General features: G+C 31.5%; 1 protein-coding gene across 1 annotated transcript; it reads left to right on the top strand.

The window, feature by feature from the left end:
• Window positions 1–3,464: 3,464 nt before the first annotated feature.
• Window positions 3,465–4,981, top strand: EMB3135 (harpin-induced protein). The gene has a single exon (XM_039042890.2). The coding sequence runs from the start codon at window positions 3,898–3,900 to the stop codon at window positions 4,684–4,686; it is 789 nt and encodes a 262-aa protein (XP_038898818.2). The 5' UTR covers window positions 3,465–3,897; the 3' UTR covers window positions 4,687–4,981.
• The last annotated feature ends 9,816 nt before the right edge of the window (window positions 4,982–14,797 follow it).

The following is a 14,797-nucleotide window of genomic DNA, read 5'->3' as shown; positions in this document are numbered from 1 at the left end:
AGTCCTAACAAAAGACGAGCACTGGAATGAGAAAGGCTTATAGACTCATGAGGCTGAACGACACATTCGAAAACTAAAGTGCACACTCGAAAGTACTTCGAAAGGTGTCAGTAGTTGCAAGGAGCCAAAGCCTGTGATGTTCGCCCACTGGTATAACTCAACGATAGAGTATCGCCTTAACATGGTGGAAGTCATTAGTTCGAGCTTGATTATCCCTAAACCCAATGTGAGTTTTTCTATTTTGACTTGCTCCCCCACCATGATCGAATGAGAAAGGATAAGAGGCTCATGAGATTGACGTGAGGGGGTAGGAATGGTTGGTCGAAGCTATGCACGAGTGGATCCTAAGGGGAGAGGAATTGGTCAAGCCTTTTGCAATTCCTCTTCTTAATTGACCCTTAGGAGAGTAAAGATCAAGAAAAGAGTTTAATTCCATTAGATTGAATGTATCCCTTATTTCATCTTCATAGACCTTACCTCAAGAGAAAGAAAAGAGAGAATGAAGGTTCAATTGTGCATATATATATATAATTACATATATATATATATATATATATATATATATATATATTTCCTTTTCCTTAATCCATCCTAATTCTAATTCCAATATTCCTCCCCCTTTCCTTCTTAAATAACAAATTTTAATCAAACGAACATCCCAAATTAAAATATCAACTAAATCCAAATAATTCAATTATTCCCAAATCAAAGGGAGATAATTAATAAAAAAAAATTTAATCAATTAAGTTCAAGTTAACCAATGAGGGCTTTACAATTATCTCAATTTGATTTCGAATTTCTAAAATTAAAGAAAACTGAAATTCAATAATTCGAGATAATTATCTTAAATTTTCTGAAAAGTTGGGATGTCACGAAAAGTATCCTCAAACTTTAGAGAAATATAAAAACATGTATGTCTTTGATTTTTCTCCCGAAATCAAAATAGACCCCCAAAAAATATGTTTCTTCTGAAGTGATTCCAAAAAAATCTACCACACAAAATTATTTGCTTTTCTCACAAAATTTGCATCTTTAGATATATCTAAAATTGCTAACTAGAGATGGATGAAACTCATTTGTACATTAAATCAATATTTTATGTCATTAAAAGTACAACAAAAACAAACCATTAATTATGAGATGAAATGGATTAAACTTTATCCATATCATCATTAAAAAGAGATAGTCCACCATTACTACCTTATAATTATTTTAATTTCATGTTTTTTTAGACAATTAATTTCATGTTATTACTACTACTTTTTTTTTGGAAAACATTTCCTTTCTTTTTCACAAGTACAATCTGACTAATTATTGTTGTACATAGAAGATTGAATTCTTTATTTATTTTTAAAAAAATAATAATTTAAATGCCTATTTTTAAAATTATATATATATATATTACTGGAAGTCTTCTACTGAAAAAGTGTCGGTGGTTCAAGTACAACCCAAAAAGGAAAAAATAATTACATTGGAAAACCAAAAGGAAAAAAAAAACTTTTTTTTTTTTTTAATTTTTACTGCAACTTGAATTTGGGAATAAAGAAATCTCACCTCTTAATTACCATAATTTAATAGTTCTAATTATTGACTTTGTGTTTAAGCAAATTCAACCTACTGACTACGATTAGTCAGCTAATTAGTAGACCCCACTCTTTACCTTTATTAATTAATATAATTAAACTTAATTACTATTTGCTACCAACCAATCAAGTGCTTGGAAAGTGTAATTTGTAATTGTGTAATGGTAAGTTTGTAACCGTGTGATCTAAAAAGAAACAAGAGTGGACCCCACTTCCCATTTCACATGTTTTCACTAGCCACGTTACCTGTTTTTTTATTTAGAATATTTTTGGTTAACATATTAACCATTGCTGAAACAAAAGGGGAAAATTCTCTAATTTGTTTATTATAATTTATATTTGGTGTTTAAGTTTCAAATTAATATGTTGTTATTGATAACTATTTCGTCTTTTATTTTTTGTTTTGAAAATTTAACTTCCATTTCTTTCTTTTGTTATCTACTTTTTATATATGATTTAGAAAACCAAACCAAAGTTTTAAAACTAAAAAAAATAACTTTTAAAATTTTGTTTTTTTTTTTTTTTGGAATTTGACTAAGAATTCAACCATAATCCTTAAGAAATATGTAAATTATTGTAACAAATAGTGAGGAAATAAGTTTAATTTTCAAAAATCAAAGACAAAAAACGAAATGGTTACCGAGCGGGGTCTACATTGTTATTTTTTTATTTTGAGTTTAATTTTTATTATGCCTCTATATTTTAAAATGTTACATTTTTTTAGTTTGAAATTTTGCTTCCAGTAGGTATTTGGGTTTTAGAATTTACCATTTTACTTTTACCTTTTCACTAAATATTTGCTTTCGATTTCAATCTTTGGTGTTACTCTATGTTAATTCACTAGTTTTACTCATTTTTCATCATTATTTTACAAATTTTCATATCCTGATGATTTCAAATTAATTAATTGAAGATTAACGACAAACACTAAAACTGAACATAAATAAGAACTCATGGTAAAAATGTAAAATAATGAGATAGACATTGAATAAAAATAAAACTTAAAACTCAAAAGTTGAAAATCTAGGGATAACTCACAAAGCTTGAGATAGAAATATAACATTTTAAAATTTAGTAATCAAATGAAAACTACATTAGAAACTAAAAGATATTTTTGTTTTCAAATAAAAACACTTAAAACTACGGAGGGAGGAATTTTAACCACTTTCCTAGCTTTCAATCTTACTTGTAAAAAGTCTAATTGTATTTTGTAATAAGGAAATTCTTACAAACCAAATCACTATGCCATGTAAAAAATTATTGTTGGTAACACTAAAGATATGTTTGGACATTGAGTTAAGTCATAAAATCTAGAATTAATATGTTCGAATAAAAAAGTGTATATTTGAAGTGTAGATTTTTTAAAATATAATTACTCGACAAATGTACAAAAGAGAGAGGGAGAGTAAAATAAAGTATCTTGATAAATATGTAAACTTCGATAGTATATATGATTAAAGTTATTGGAGTTAGCCTAACACCCAATAAAATCAAAATAAAACACCTGATGAATTTATAACAATCAAATTTTTTGAAAGAATTACTCTAAAAAGTGGGAAAACCATTAATAAACAACAATTGTTCGTTCTTTTTCGATATGCCGCTCCACGATCAAGAGCAAAAGAACTAAGTAGTGGGGAAGACAAAAAAAAAAAAAAAACTCCAAACTTTCATAGCCTTAAGCGAGAGATTTGTTGTTTAATTGTTTCAGCACGAGTGGAGTAAAAACAAAGCCAAAGATTTTCCGTTTGAAAAGATGAGTGTTTCATTCTTGTTTCGATAGGAAAAAAAGGGTCGAAAGAGATGGGGGACGGTCCTCTCGAATTAAAAAAATTCTTGAAAGTATAAGAGTTTTAAATCAATGGAAAGTGATCTCAATAATAATCAATATATCGTTGTTCGCTTATTCTCTCAAAGTGAGGAGTTGAAATATTATTAGGAAAGTAGGAAGAGGCTAAAGTAGTAATTGAAGAAATGGGTTTGGAAATAAGTTGGGTTTAGATTGGAGAAAAGGAATGAGCAACCCAAAGGCTTAAAAAGGAAGCTTGGAATTCAAGTTAAAAGAGAGAAAATTTTGTTGTTTTAGTTTTTATTTTTGACAGAAAGGAGAGAGAGGAAGAAGATAGGAACCAATCCAAGCAACTCAGAGATTCCTCCCAACCCAATTCTCTGAGTTGTAAACAAGCAACCACTTACTCACTCTCACTCCTCTCTTACCTTTCTCTCTCTACATTCCTTCTTCTTCTTCTTCTTCATTTCTGTTCCATTTTCTTCCTCTGTTCCCAAATCCCTCAATTCCCCATTTCAAATCACTATGCCCGACGCCGCTCCCAAACCCTCCGTCAATGGCGCCGCCGCCGCCCCACCTCCCGCCACCAACGGCACTATCCCTCCTTCCTCTGCAAAACCACAGTTCCGTCAACAGCCTTACCGTCCTCCTCCCTACCGGAACCATCGTAATCACCACCGAAGCCGTCGAAATCTCTGCTGCTGCTTCTGCTTTTGGACCATCATTATCGTTCTAGGGCTTATTCTTCTAGCCGCCATTGCTGGTGCCGCTCTTTACGTCTTGTACCGCCCTCACCGCCCTCAATTCACTATCTCCTCCCTTCGAATTTCCAAGCTCAATCTCACTACCAACGCTGAATCCTCTGCCTCTCACCTCTCATCCCTATTCAATCTCACTCTCTCATCCTTTAACCCTAATTCCCACATTACCTTCTCTTACGACCCTTTCACTCTCTCCACTTTCGCCAATTCTGTCCTCCTCGCCAATGGCTCGATCCCGGCTTTCACCAGCGGCACTAAGAACCAGACGGTTTTCCGAGCCTTAATGTCCGGCGCTGAAGATCTCGACGCGGATTCCGTTACGAGTCTCAGATCGGATCTGAGGAAGAAAGGGGGAACTGCTCTGACGATCGAGATGGATACGAAAGTGAAGGTGAAAATTGGCCGAGTGAATAGCAAAAAGGTCGGAATCAGAGTAAGCTGTGAGGGAATTAAAGGAATTCCGCCGAAGGGGAAGTCGCCGACGGTAGCCTCTGTTTCCGATGCCGATTGTAAGGTTGATCTCCGGATCAAGATCTGGATATTCACTCTCTAATTACTCGGTAACAAATATTATATAATATCTTTTTTCTTTTTTCCTCTTAGTTTGTTTTTGTTTTGTACTTTTTTTCCCCTTTTCTTTTGAGAATTTTTTAGAGAGATTAAAAAAAAGAATTAAAAAAATTGAGGTTGTGAGAATGAGTGATTGGGTAATTTGGGTTAAAAGTTACCATCCTTTTTCCCTCTACTTTCAGCAATATTTTTCTTTTACATTTCAGTTAATACGATGAATGGTTGTATAATTGGTTGGAAATTTCAAGGCTCATTCAAATTTTCCTACATTTAATTAATTTTGGTGTGTGAAGTGATGATATGATATTAAATTTATCATAGTACACTAATTAAAAATTTTAAGTTGATTGATGATTTAACATTATATCAGAGTTGGAAGCTATGAATTTGAATTCCCTAATTAAAATTAATATCGAATTTTACTTATGGACTAGCTTTATAACAAATTGTTAAGTTACAAGTAATAAAAAATATTAGACTGTTGATATAACATTAAAAATTTTAATACCTATCAATTTAAGATAGATTTATTTCGTCCAACATATGTCTACCTACTAGATGAATAAATAATTAACGTATAGATTTATGACAATAGTAAACTGGAGAGTTAAAATTGAAATGTTTTGGGAAAAAATTAATAATTTAAAATGAAAAATAATCTGTTTTTCTATTTTGGTTGATAGGTGGAATTAAGTGTATAAATGTGAAAGTAGTTAGGTCTAGTGAAGAAAATTTCAATATAAGAGTTTTTTTTTAAGAAAAGAATAAAATATTATTTACAAATTTATTATAGGAAAAGGGAATTAAAAATTGTAGGAGAGTGAGATTAATTATAATAAAGAAGGACATTGGTTTTTGTAGTTAGTTTGGGATATTGGAGAAAACGTCATTAATGAATACAGCGCCCTATGCTCTGTTAAAAAAAAAAAAGTAATATATTGCTTGAATCACGGTAGATGCTTCCATGTGTATTAATCTAATAATAATTTTTTTTATAAGCATTAATGTAATTATTATAATAAGAATAAGATTGAAATAAAATCTATAAGATAAATAAAAAGAATAGTTATTGAAATTAGGAGGCACGTGAGGAGGGCGTGATAATGCCGTGGGAGGGAAGGGCATTTGGAATAATGTCAGAGATGGGGTTTGGTTGAGAGGGTTCTCTATTTCCTTTACAGCCATTCTTGCCCCTTTCTTTTTCCTTTTTTTTCCCCCTTTTTTCATTCAACTTATTAATATAAGTAAATTTAGTGAAGACTCAACTATAGTTTAAAATCGATTTAAGATGTGTTTAGATTGAATTTTTAAGTATTTAAATAAGTATATATAAGTGCAAAAAAAAAAAAATGTTTATAAGTCCTTAGAAAAATTAAGCCCTTAACTTGGTAGTAATTAACACACCTTTTTTTTTCTTCTCAAAGTTGAAGGTTGATTATCTCGTTTAAAATAGAATGTTTGATATCCACTAAAAAAATTCAAAATCTTATAATTCTTAATATTATATAAATAAAAAAGAAAAATCTCAATTAATTAATTCCTAAAAGTATAGAAATTGGTAAGTTGACTCATGTGAGTATTGGTTGGTGAGGTTGTGCTAGCTAAGTCAACTTTTCTTCTTCTTCTTTTGAAAAATACAATAGAATTAAATGGTCTGGAATTGTCGGTAGAAAAGTCATGAATCCACCCTAAAAAAATGAAAAATCCCATTAGGTTAACAATTTATTATCGAACTATTTCAAATAACAATAAGAAAATAGTTTCTTATCGAACTTTAAGTATAATTCAATTTATTAAAACAATAGTTCAAACTTGTACGATCTTATAATAGTAGGTTAATATGTTATCTGTAATATATTACCTAAGTAATGCCATGCATCATGCTCTTCTTTACCTAGAGATTGGATTGCAAATTTGCAATGTATTATGAATAATAATCCTCATCCTTTTTCTTCAAATAATTCACTCTGGCTTATTATTGTACAATCAAATATGACAACTTTTCCATTAAAAAAAAAAAGAAGAAATTCTATGAAACATAAGTTTTATTTGTAGATAATGATGTACTAAGAATAATTCTTGACAATCATGTTACAAAAGGCAATTCCACTTTTTTCTTTATTTTTCTCTCTATTTCCAATTATGGTTTCTGGGGATAAATTCGTTTTTAGTAACCTTTCATATTTCATAGTTTTACAAACATGTTTCCAAAATTATATTCAGATTTTAGAAAATAATCAAAATTTTACCGATACCTTTTTTTTCTTCTTGTTTTGGTTTAAAAAACAAACAAACAATCTACATTGTATGTAAATACATTTTTTTTAGAAAAATTATTTCAAATGACAAAACTGCTGTTTTACAAAATATAGTAAAATTTCAGAATCTATCAATGATAATTGATTGACATTAAAAGTTTATCGGTATTTATCATTTATAGATTTTGAAAATTTGCTATATTTGACATTGATAGAAGTCTATCCATGTTTATTAGTATCTATCGTTGATAGATTCTGAAATTTTACTATATTTTGTAAATATTTTGATTATTTTTTTATATTTAAAAATAATCCTTGTTTGATTGTGTATGAAAAAAAAATGGAGAAATTTAAGACAAATAACTAAAATATTAAAAAATAATTTTTTTAAAAAAGACATAATTAATCTTAAGAGACCAAGATGCTTAACAAAAAGGGAAAAAAATGATTAAGAGTCTTTTGGATTGGCTTTTTTAAGTGTTTAATTTTTTTTTTTTCTAACTTAGAAACACTCTTAAAAAATAAATTCAAACAAGTTCCGTTGAAGAGCGGAAGCATGAAGCACAAGGAAGAAATTAATGAAAGAAAGAGTAAAGAAAATAGACAAAGATGGTCTTACCATTGTCGAGATTAATGAACTAATAGATTTAATGCAAGCTCAAATTGAAACTGAGTTGACCTCTATGTTTTACTCATGATTCAAAAAGGTAATATAGTTTCAAAACAATTATAAGTGTATGCATGCCGTATTATATTAATAATTAATACTTATCAATCGACATGTATTTCTTTACTTAAGATTGTACGTCTAAAAAAATATTTTTAAAATAGGGGTGTGGCTTGTTTCTTTGTAAAAGTGAAGAGTTGTCTTGCTAGTTTTCATAATTGAAACAAGAATAGACTTGAGGGGTCGCTGAAAGGTGCTAAAATGGAAAGAGGATGAGATTAAAGCTCTTAGTGACTCATTTGGGGGTGTATGGGGCCATGAGTTGGAAAGGATCGAAAAAGAGCTTAAGAAGCTACTTGATGAGGAAGAGTATTATTGGAAAAGTAGATCTTGAGAAGATTGGTTGAGATGGGGTGAAAGAAATACGAAATTCATGCTAAAGCCTCCAATAGAAAAGGAAGGAACTCTATTGTTGATATTTTCAATGAAAATGATATTTGGGTTGAAGGGATCGAAAATGTTGGAACTATTGCTACTAATTTTTTTAGAGATCTGTTTTTAGAACTCTTGGCCTGGTAGGACTGCTACTAATGTGGTTTTTTAATGTGCTCTGTGTAATATTTCTGATCAGGAGTACTCGGAGCTAGATCAACTTTACATTAAAGAGGAGATTGAAATAGCTATCAAGCATATGACCCCGAGCAAAGCCCCTGGTCCGAATGGGGTGCAAACTATTTTTTATCATAAGTATTGGGATATTATTAGGGAAGACACAATTAATACGTGTTTAGGAGTTTTAAACAATGGAGATGATATAGGCCTTATCAACCATACGTTCGTAACTCTGATTCCTAAGGAGCCCAAGCCTACAAGGATGTTCAAGTTTCGCCCCATCAGTCTTTCTAATGTGGCCTATAAGATCATCAAGAAAACTATTGCAACAGGCTCAAGAAAGTATTAAACATTATCATCTCGAATCCTTAGCCGGTCTTTGTACCTAGAAGGTTCATAACTGATAATGCCATTGCGGGGTTTGAGTGTATCCATGCTACAAACAGTAAGAGGAAAGGAAATGAGGGTTGGGTCGCATTGAAACTTGACATGAGCAAAGCCTATGATGGGGTCAAATGGCCGTCCTAGAGCAATCCTTGTATCTTTAGGGTTCAGAGCTAATTGGGATCGACGTATAATGGATTGTGTGGAGTCGGTTTGGCTTTCTACACTCGTCAATGGCACTCCTCAGCGGGAGTGTTTTCCTCAGAAAGGTCTGAGGCAATGAGATCCAATTTTCTCTTATTTGTTCCTGATATGTGCGGAAGGTTTGTCTGCACTCATTAGAAGGGAAGAATCTCTATCCTTGATTCATAGGCTTTGTATTAATTATCATTGTCCAACTATCTCACATTTATTTTTCGCAGATGTTTTTCAAGGCCTTTCTTGAGGAATGCATGAGAGTTTGTGAGGTGCTCAGAGTTTACGAGAGACATCGGGACAAAAAATTAACCTTGATAAATCTGAATGTTTAATTAGTAGGAATATCAGTGATAACACAGGAAACGAGATTAGCAAGATTCTCGGGGTCAAAAAGGTTAATTTTTTTGAGATCTATCTTGGTATGCCTGTGAAATGGGAGAAAAAAGTCTTATCTTTTCAACAAACTTCAGGATCGTGTTTGGAAAGCATTTCAAGGGTGGAAAGAGAAGTTATTTTCTCTTAGTGACGACAGAAATAGGGCTTGCGCACGTTTCTGATGGGGCTCTATTGTAGACAAACAAAGATCACATTGGTTTTGCTAGATGAATCTTTGTAGGAGTAAAGATGTTGGGGATATAGGGTTTAGAGATATCCAACTATTTAACCAAGCCTTATTAGCTAAACAAAATTGGTGAATCATTAGGAATCTTAACAGCTTGTTGGCCCAAGTTCTCAAATGAAGGTACTTTAGGGAGGGTAGTTTACTCGATGCAAATCTTAGTAATAATCCATCTTACACGCGAAGAAGCATTCTTTGGGAGCGTGAGCTGTTTAAGAAAGGGTATAGATGGAGAATTGATAGGGGGACAAACATTTACATATATCAAGACCCTTTGTTCGATTCTGAAGACTTTAAATCTCTGCTCAGCAATATTAGAAGCTTTGAAGTGAGTAGAGTGTGTGGTATCATGAACGTTGATGGTTCTTGGAATAGTAGAATTATTAATGAATGCTTTCTTCCTAACAATGCTGATGTGGTTCTTAAAATTCTTCGCAGGGGGTTTGATCAGAAGGATAAGATCATATAGGAAGAAGACTCTACGGGGTGATTTTCTGTGAAGAGTGTTCATCAATTGGTTGTCAACTTTAATAGAGTTTCTAAAGCCTTCGGCTCAAATGTCCTTAGTCTTAAACTTATATGGAATTTGTGTGGAAGCTTAACGTGACTCCACGAGTGAAGATGACAGTATGGAAAGTTATTAATGATTGTCTTCCCACTTTTCGCAACACTATTAAAAGAGGAGTGGCGACTACCCCTGTGTTTCTTTTGCATGAACTTTGTGGAGATTGTGAGGCATGTGTTTCTGGGAGTGCAAATTTTCAAAAGATATTTGGTTGGCGTTCTTCCCTTATTTACCTTTTTTTTATATGCGGGGGTTGTTAGAGTCCTTTTGAGTGTTGGGATGGGTTGCTCAAGCACCTTAAAGTTATTGATTAAGAGGCTACAACTATTAACATTTGGGATCTCTAGAGCGTTCTTTCCTTATTTATGTTGTTTTCTTGATATATGCAAGGGTTGATGGAGTCCTTTTTGTTGGGTTCTATGCCCTAAAACTTATAAATAATAAATATAGATAATTGACTGTCATTAATAAAGAGTTACCAATTTTATTTCAATAAATGTTATTGATTATGTTATATTCATTTTGTCTTAACAATCCTAAATTCAATAAACTAACATCCTAAGTTGTCTTTGAATCTTGAACTGTATGTGGACACATACAGAGATCAATGTTTAAGATACAACCTAAAGGGTCTATAGTATAGGGCTAAGGTTGGGTACCTTATCTTGGTGACACCATGGATATGACCCACTTTGTATTGGATATAAACATAATAATCCAAAGTGCTCATGTAGGTGACATGCAAGTGGGGGTATCATATGCAATGAGCTTGCAAAGATCGAACTGCAAAATAGTAACCATTGGATATAACATTATTGACTAGTTAGGTTTCTATTTTAATAGGATGACCTAGGCAACTTAATCTTAATCTTGAGTGTATTATGAACTCTGTTCACGAGGGATTGTCCTTTCATTTATATGGGTAAAAGTGGCCAGTTTGCCAACTCAATAAGCCTACCATTTTAAAGACAAGATCGAATGGAGAGCTAGAAACATAATAATACAAGAGGGATTTTACTTCTTTCCAACTTTAGAGTAAGTAGATGAGTGTTCCCTTGAGTGGTGTCTCCGGGACTTGATCAAAAGTTCCTACCCTCTCACTGGCTCGAGAGGGATTTCTATTTAATAGTTGGATCATAAACATGTTGTTCATTAAAGAAACACTAGTGCTTAAGGATACAGAGGTAACTAGGGTTAGGACAATAATTTGACCTAACTGTTGTTACGAACACTCGCGAAGGACTAACTTGTTGTTATTAGTCTATATTCGTGGACACAAAAATATATCTAAAGTGAGAAGAGTGCAGTTGAGGGTCTTTAATAGAGTGTACCCACAATTAACGAATATTGATTAATTTGGTAAATGAGTTTAGCCAATTAATCTCATATCATTGGAGCTTTTGATCTATAGGTACATGAGGTCTCATTCCTAGCACGTAAAGAGAATTGAAGTAACTATGTCTTGAATTTGAAATGTTCAAATTCACCTAGAGAAATAATATAATGTATAATGATACATTATAATATAAAGTTTATATTTTAATTAAACTTTATAATATAAATTTAATTTTGGTTATGATTCAAAATTAATTTTTGAGAGAATTAAATACTTGTAATTCATATTAGAACTACCGGTTAAAAATTAATGTGTATTTGATGCACATTAAAACTATAGGTTATGATAGAAATACAATTGAATATGATTCAAGTATAGGCTAAATCAAATATTTGATAATTAATTAATTATTAATTTACTTTGATTTGATTTAATTAAATTAATTGAATTAAAACTATATGTTATGTGAGAGATGTTTCATTTAAATATGATTTAAATGAAATAATTAATTAAATAAGATTTAATTAAGTAATTTATTTATTAACAGTTAGATCCCAAATAGGGAGTTAAAGAAACGTGGGATGAATCCCACGTCTCACTCTTGCTCTCTCTTTTTGATAAAACTCCTACAAAACATTTGCAGAAGCAGTAGGTTGCAAAAAGAATTGTGATTGATTTTTTAATCACAGAAAGTTTATGTGAAATTCTCTCCATAAAATTCTCCTTCTCCAATCCCAATTAGAATTGGTTCTCACAAATCAATTTTACCTCAAGAATTCTCAAAGGGTAGGAAAGTTACATTCTTAGTGGTGTTCGTAAAATCCCATTGGAGAATTGGATTTTCATTTGGTTCTACAAAGGTAAGGTTTCTATCCCTTTTTCTGTAGAAAAATTAATTGCATGCTTAACCTAGGATAATTTTATAGTAGGCTATTTTTGTTTTAGATCTCTGTAATTTATCTGTATATCCCAGTGTACTATTATTTCAGAATAGCCAAATTAAATAACGAGTAATGGTTCTATGTCTTTCGCTGCATTAAGGTTTTCATCCCTACAATTGGTATTGGAACTATCTCGTTATATTAATTTAGGTTTCTGAAATTTGCATAGAGTTTTTGGTGGGATTAATTACATTGTGAATGTATTTTATTTTATTTATTTATTTATTTTTTTTTGTGAATGAATGTTTATGGTAGTTTATGGCCATATATTTTCATGTTTTTTATTCGATCAAATTTGTAAAGGCCCGTGTATTTTTAGGCATTTAATCATGAAATTCGAAGTCTTTTGTAAGTTCGTCTCTAGAATTAGACTGTAATCGATGAAGATCAAGACCATTTTTAGCCAAAACAAAGAATAGTTGAAGGAACTGCCCAGAAACACAATTTGGTGTCGCAGCGTTGCAACACTACGACAATGCGACGCTAGGGCTGTTTGGTTCAGTTTAGCACTGGGTTGGCTCGATTCATGGTTTTGGGGGTCCAATTCGAAGTGGTTTGGGTTGGTTCGTTTGGGTTGGTTCGAGTTGATTTGCTCCAATTCTGGAGCGGTAGAAGCTTATTTAGAATAAAATTAGCATAATTATTGTAATTTATTTATTTATTTTATCATAGGGGTCAAATTACCGGTTCATTTGCTATTTAAATGTTTTATGGATGTCATTTAGATAAATCCTACCATAGATTAAGCATGATCATGCATTTTTAATATGTTATAAGTGTTATAATGTTTGGTTTTAATGCATGAGTTATTTAATATATTATGGTATGTTAAATATATGAAATTGGAAAAGCATGATGCATGACATTACTTAGGTAATATAAAGAGTTATATTTATTAATGTCTTGTATATGCTTGGTGGATTTTCATGAGTTGTTTAATATAAGTGTTATATTAATAAAGTTAAAAATCAATTTGCGTTAAGTATGACATATCCATAGTTTAATATAATTGATATATTAAAGTCACAAAATGCATGTAATATGGTTTTCTTGTTAATTAGAATTTGATTGTTAATCAAGTAAACCACAGAAAGCATGATTATAGGGCTAATAATTAATTTTGTAATAGTTATAAAGTTAATATTTAATAACTATCAACCTATAATAAAGAGTTGCATGCAAACTTAGGATCTTAGAGAATTGGATTTAATTCTAAAATGTCTAAAATTAATATACACCTTAGATCACATTGATTCTAATGAGTTTAGAATTAGTCCTATTTTGTTCTAATAGTTTTAAAATATGACTAATAGGACAAACATGATTTTACATTATAAGAAAACTCTATTGGTGAAGTTCTGTCTAGGTTGAGGGTTCTTAAGATGGTTTATGGAACACCTCCTAACTAGGAACTGACTCGGAACTTCAGTTGAATTAACCTTAATCTTGTTAACATGCAATATCATTAGGTTAATTAAATAGTTTAATTCACATAGAACATTAGAGTAAATATCTTATTATAAGAGTTATAATAGGCATAGACTTAGATAGATTCAAAAGCTAGAATTTAATTAAGTATAATAAAACCCTAAAATAGCATAATACTTAAGCGGGAGAAAATCGTATATGATATATATCAATTTTTAGCTTTCACATCCCTAATAGTTCACACTGTAAGATCCATGCTTGACTCTTGTTGTCCTGGGTGCGGCCTTCATTCAAAAAGTGTTTTCATGGGTCAATACCAAGGTGAATATGGAAAGTGTTCATAGTAAGTGGGAGAGGGATGTGTGTCAACATATCCTACAGTCTCCTCCATTAGGTTTCACCGTGAGATTTCTATGGTCCGTTTGCATATCGTTCTAGGAAGACCACCCCTTTGGAGGGTCTGATCATAGGATTCGGAAAAACACAAACTCCAATAATGGATAGGTTTTTTAATGTTAATCTTCAACAATTGTCTTTACTTATGATAGCTTGTTGAAGCATACCTCTAGGATCCGAAAATGGGAGAGTCACACTTACAGGATGAATTAAGCTAGTTAATGAATCCTTGACTGAAAAACAGTAGCTAAGAACTATAGGAATAAGAGTTATTTTGGTATTAGTAATTAGCTGAGATTGTCTCAGTTCAAGGGAGGGGTAGTGATCACCCTTCGGTGGCTATTACTTTAAACCTCTGAAGTATCGTTGCAAAAACTAAATCAATAGTTTAATTAGGGTTCTATGATTGCTTGTCTTTGTTGAATTGATTGGATACTTGTTTTTGTGTAATGGGTTAAGACGAATATAACTAATATGATCAATTGTTTATTATTCGTTTCATCATGTCTTCGACAATAATTTTCTTGCTTAAGAACAAAAAACTAACTGATGAAAATTATGCGACATGGGAATCTAACTTTAATACGATTCTAGTTATAGATTATCTACAGTTTGTCTTAATAGATAAATGTCCTCCAATCTCCATTCGTAATACATTTCAAGCATTAAGGGATGCTTATAACCCCTGGA

The sequence above is a fragment of the Benincasa hispida genome, chromosome 9, assembly GCF_027475165.1.
Source record: "Benincasa hispida cultivar pf3 chromosome 9, pf3_genome.v1.1, whole genome shotgun sequence".
Classification (NCBI taxonomy): domain Eukaryota; kingdom Viridiplantae; phylum Streptophyta; class Magnoliopsida; order Cucurbitales; family Cucurbitaceae; genus Benincasa; species Benincasa hispida.
This window is presented reverse-complemented; position numbering and strand designations above follow the sequence as displayed.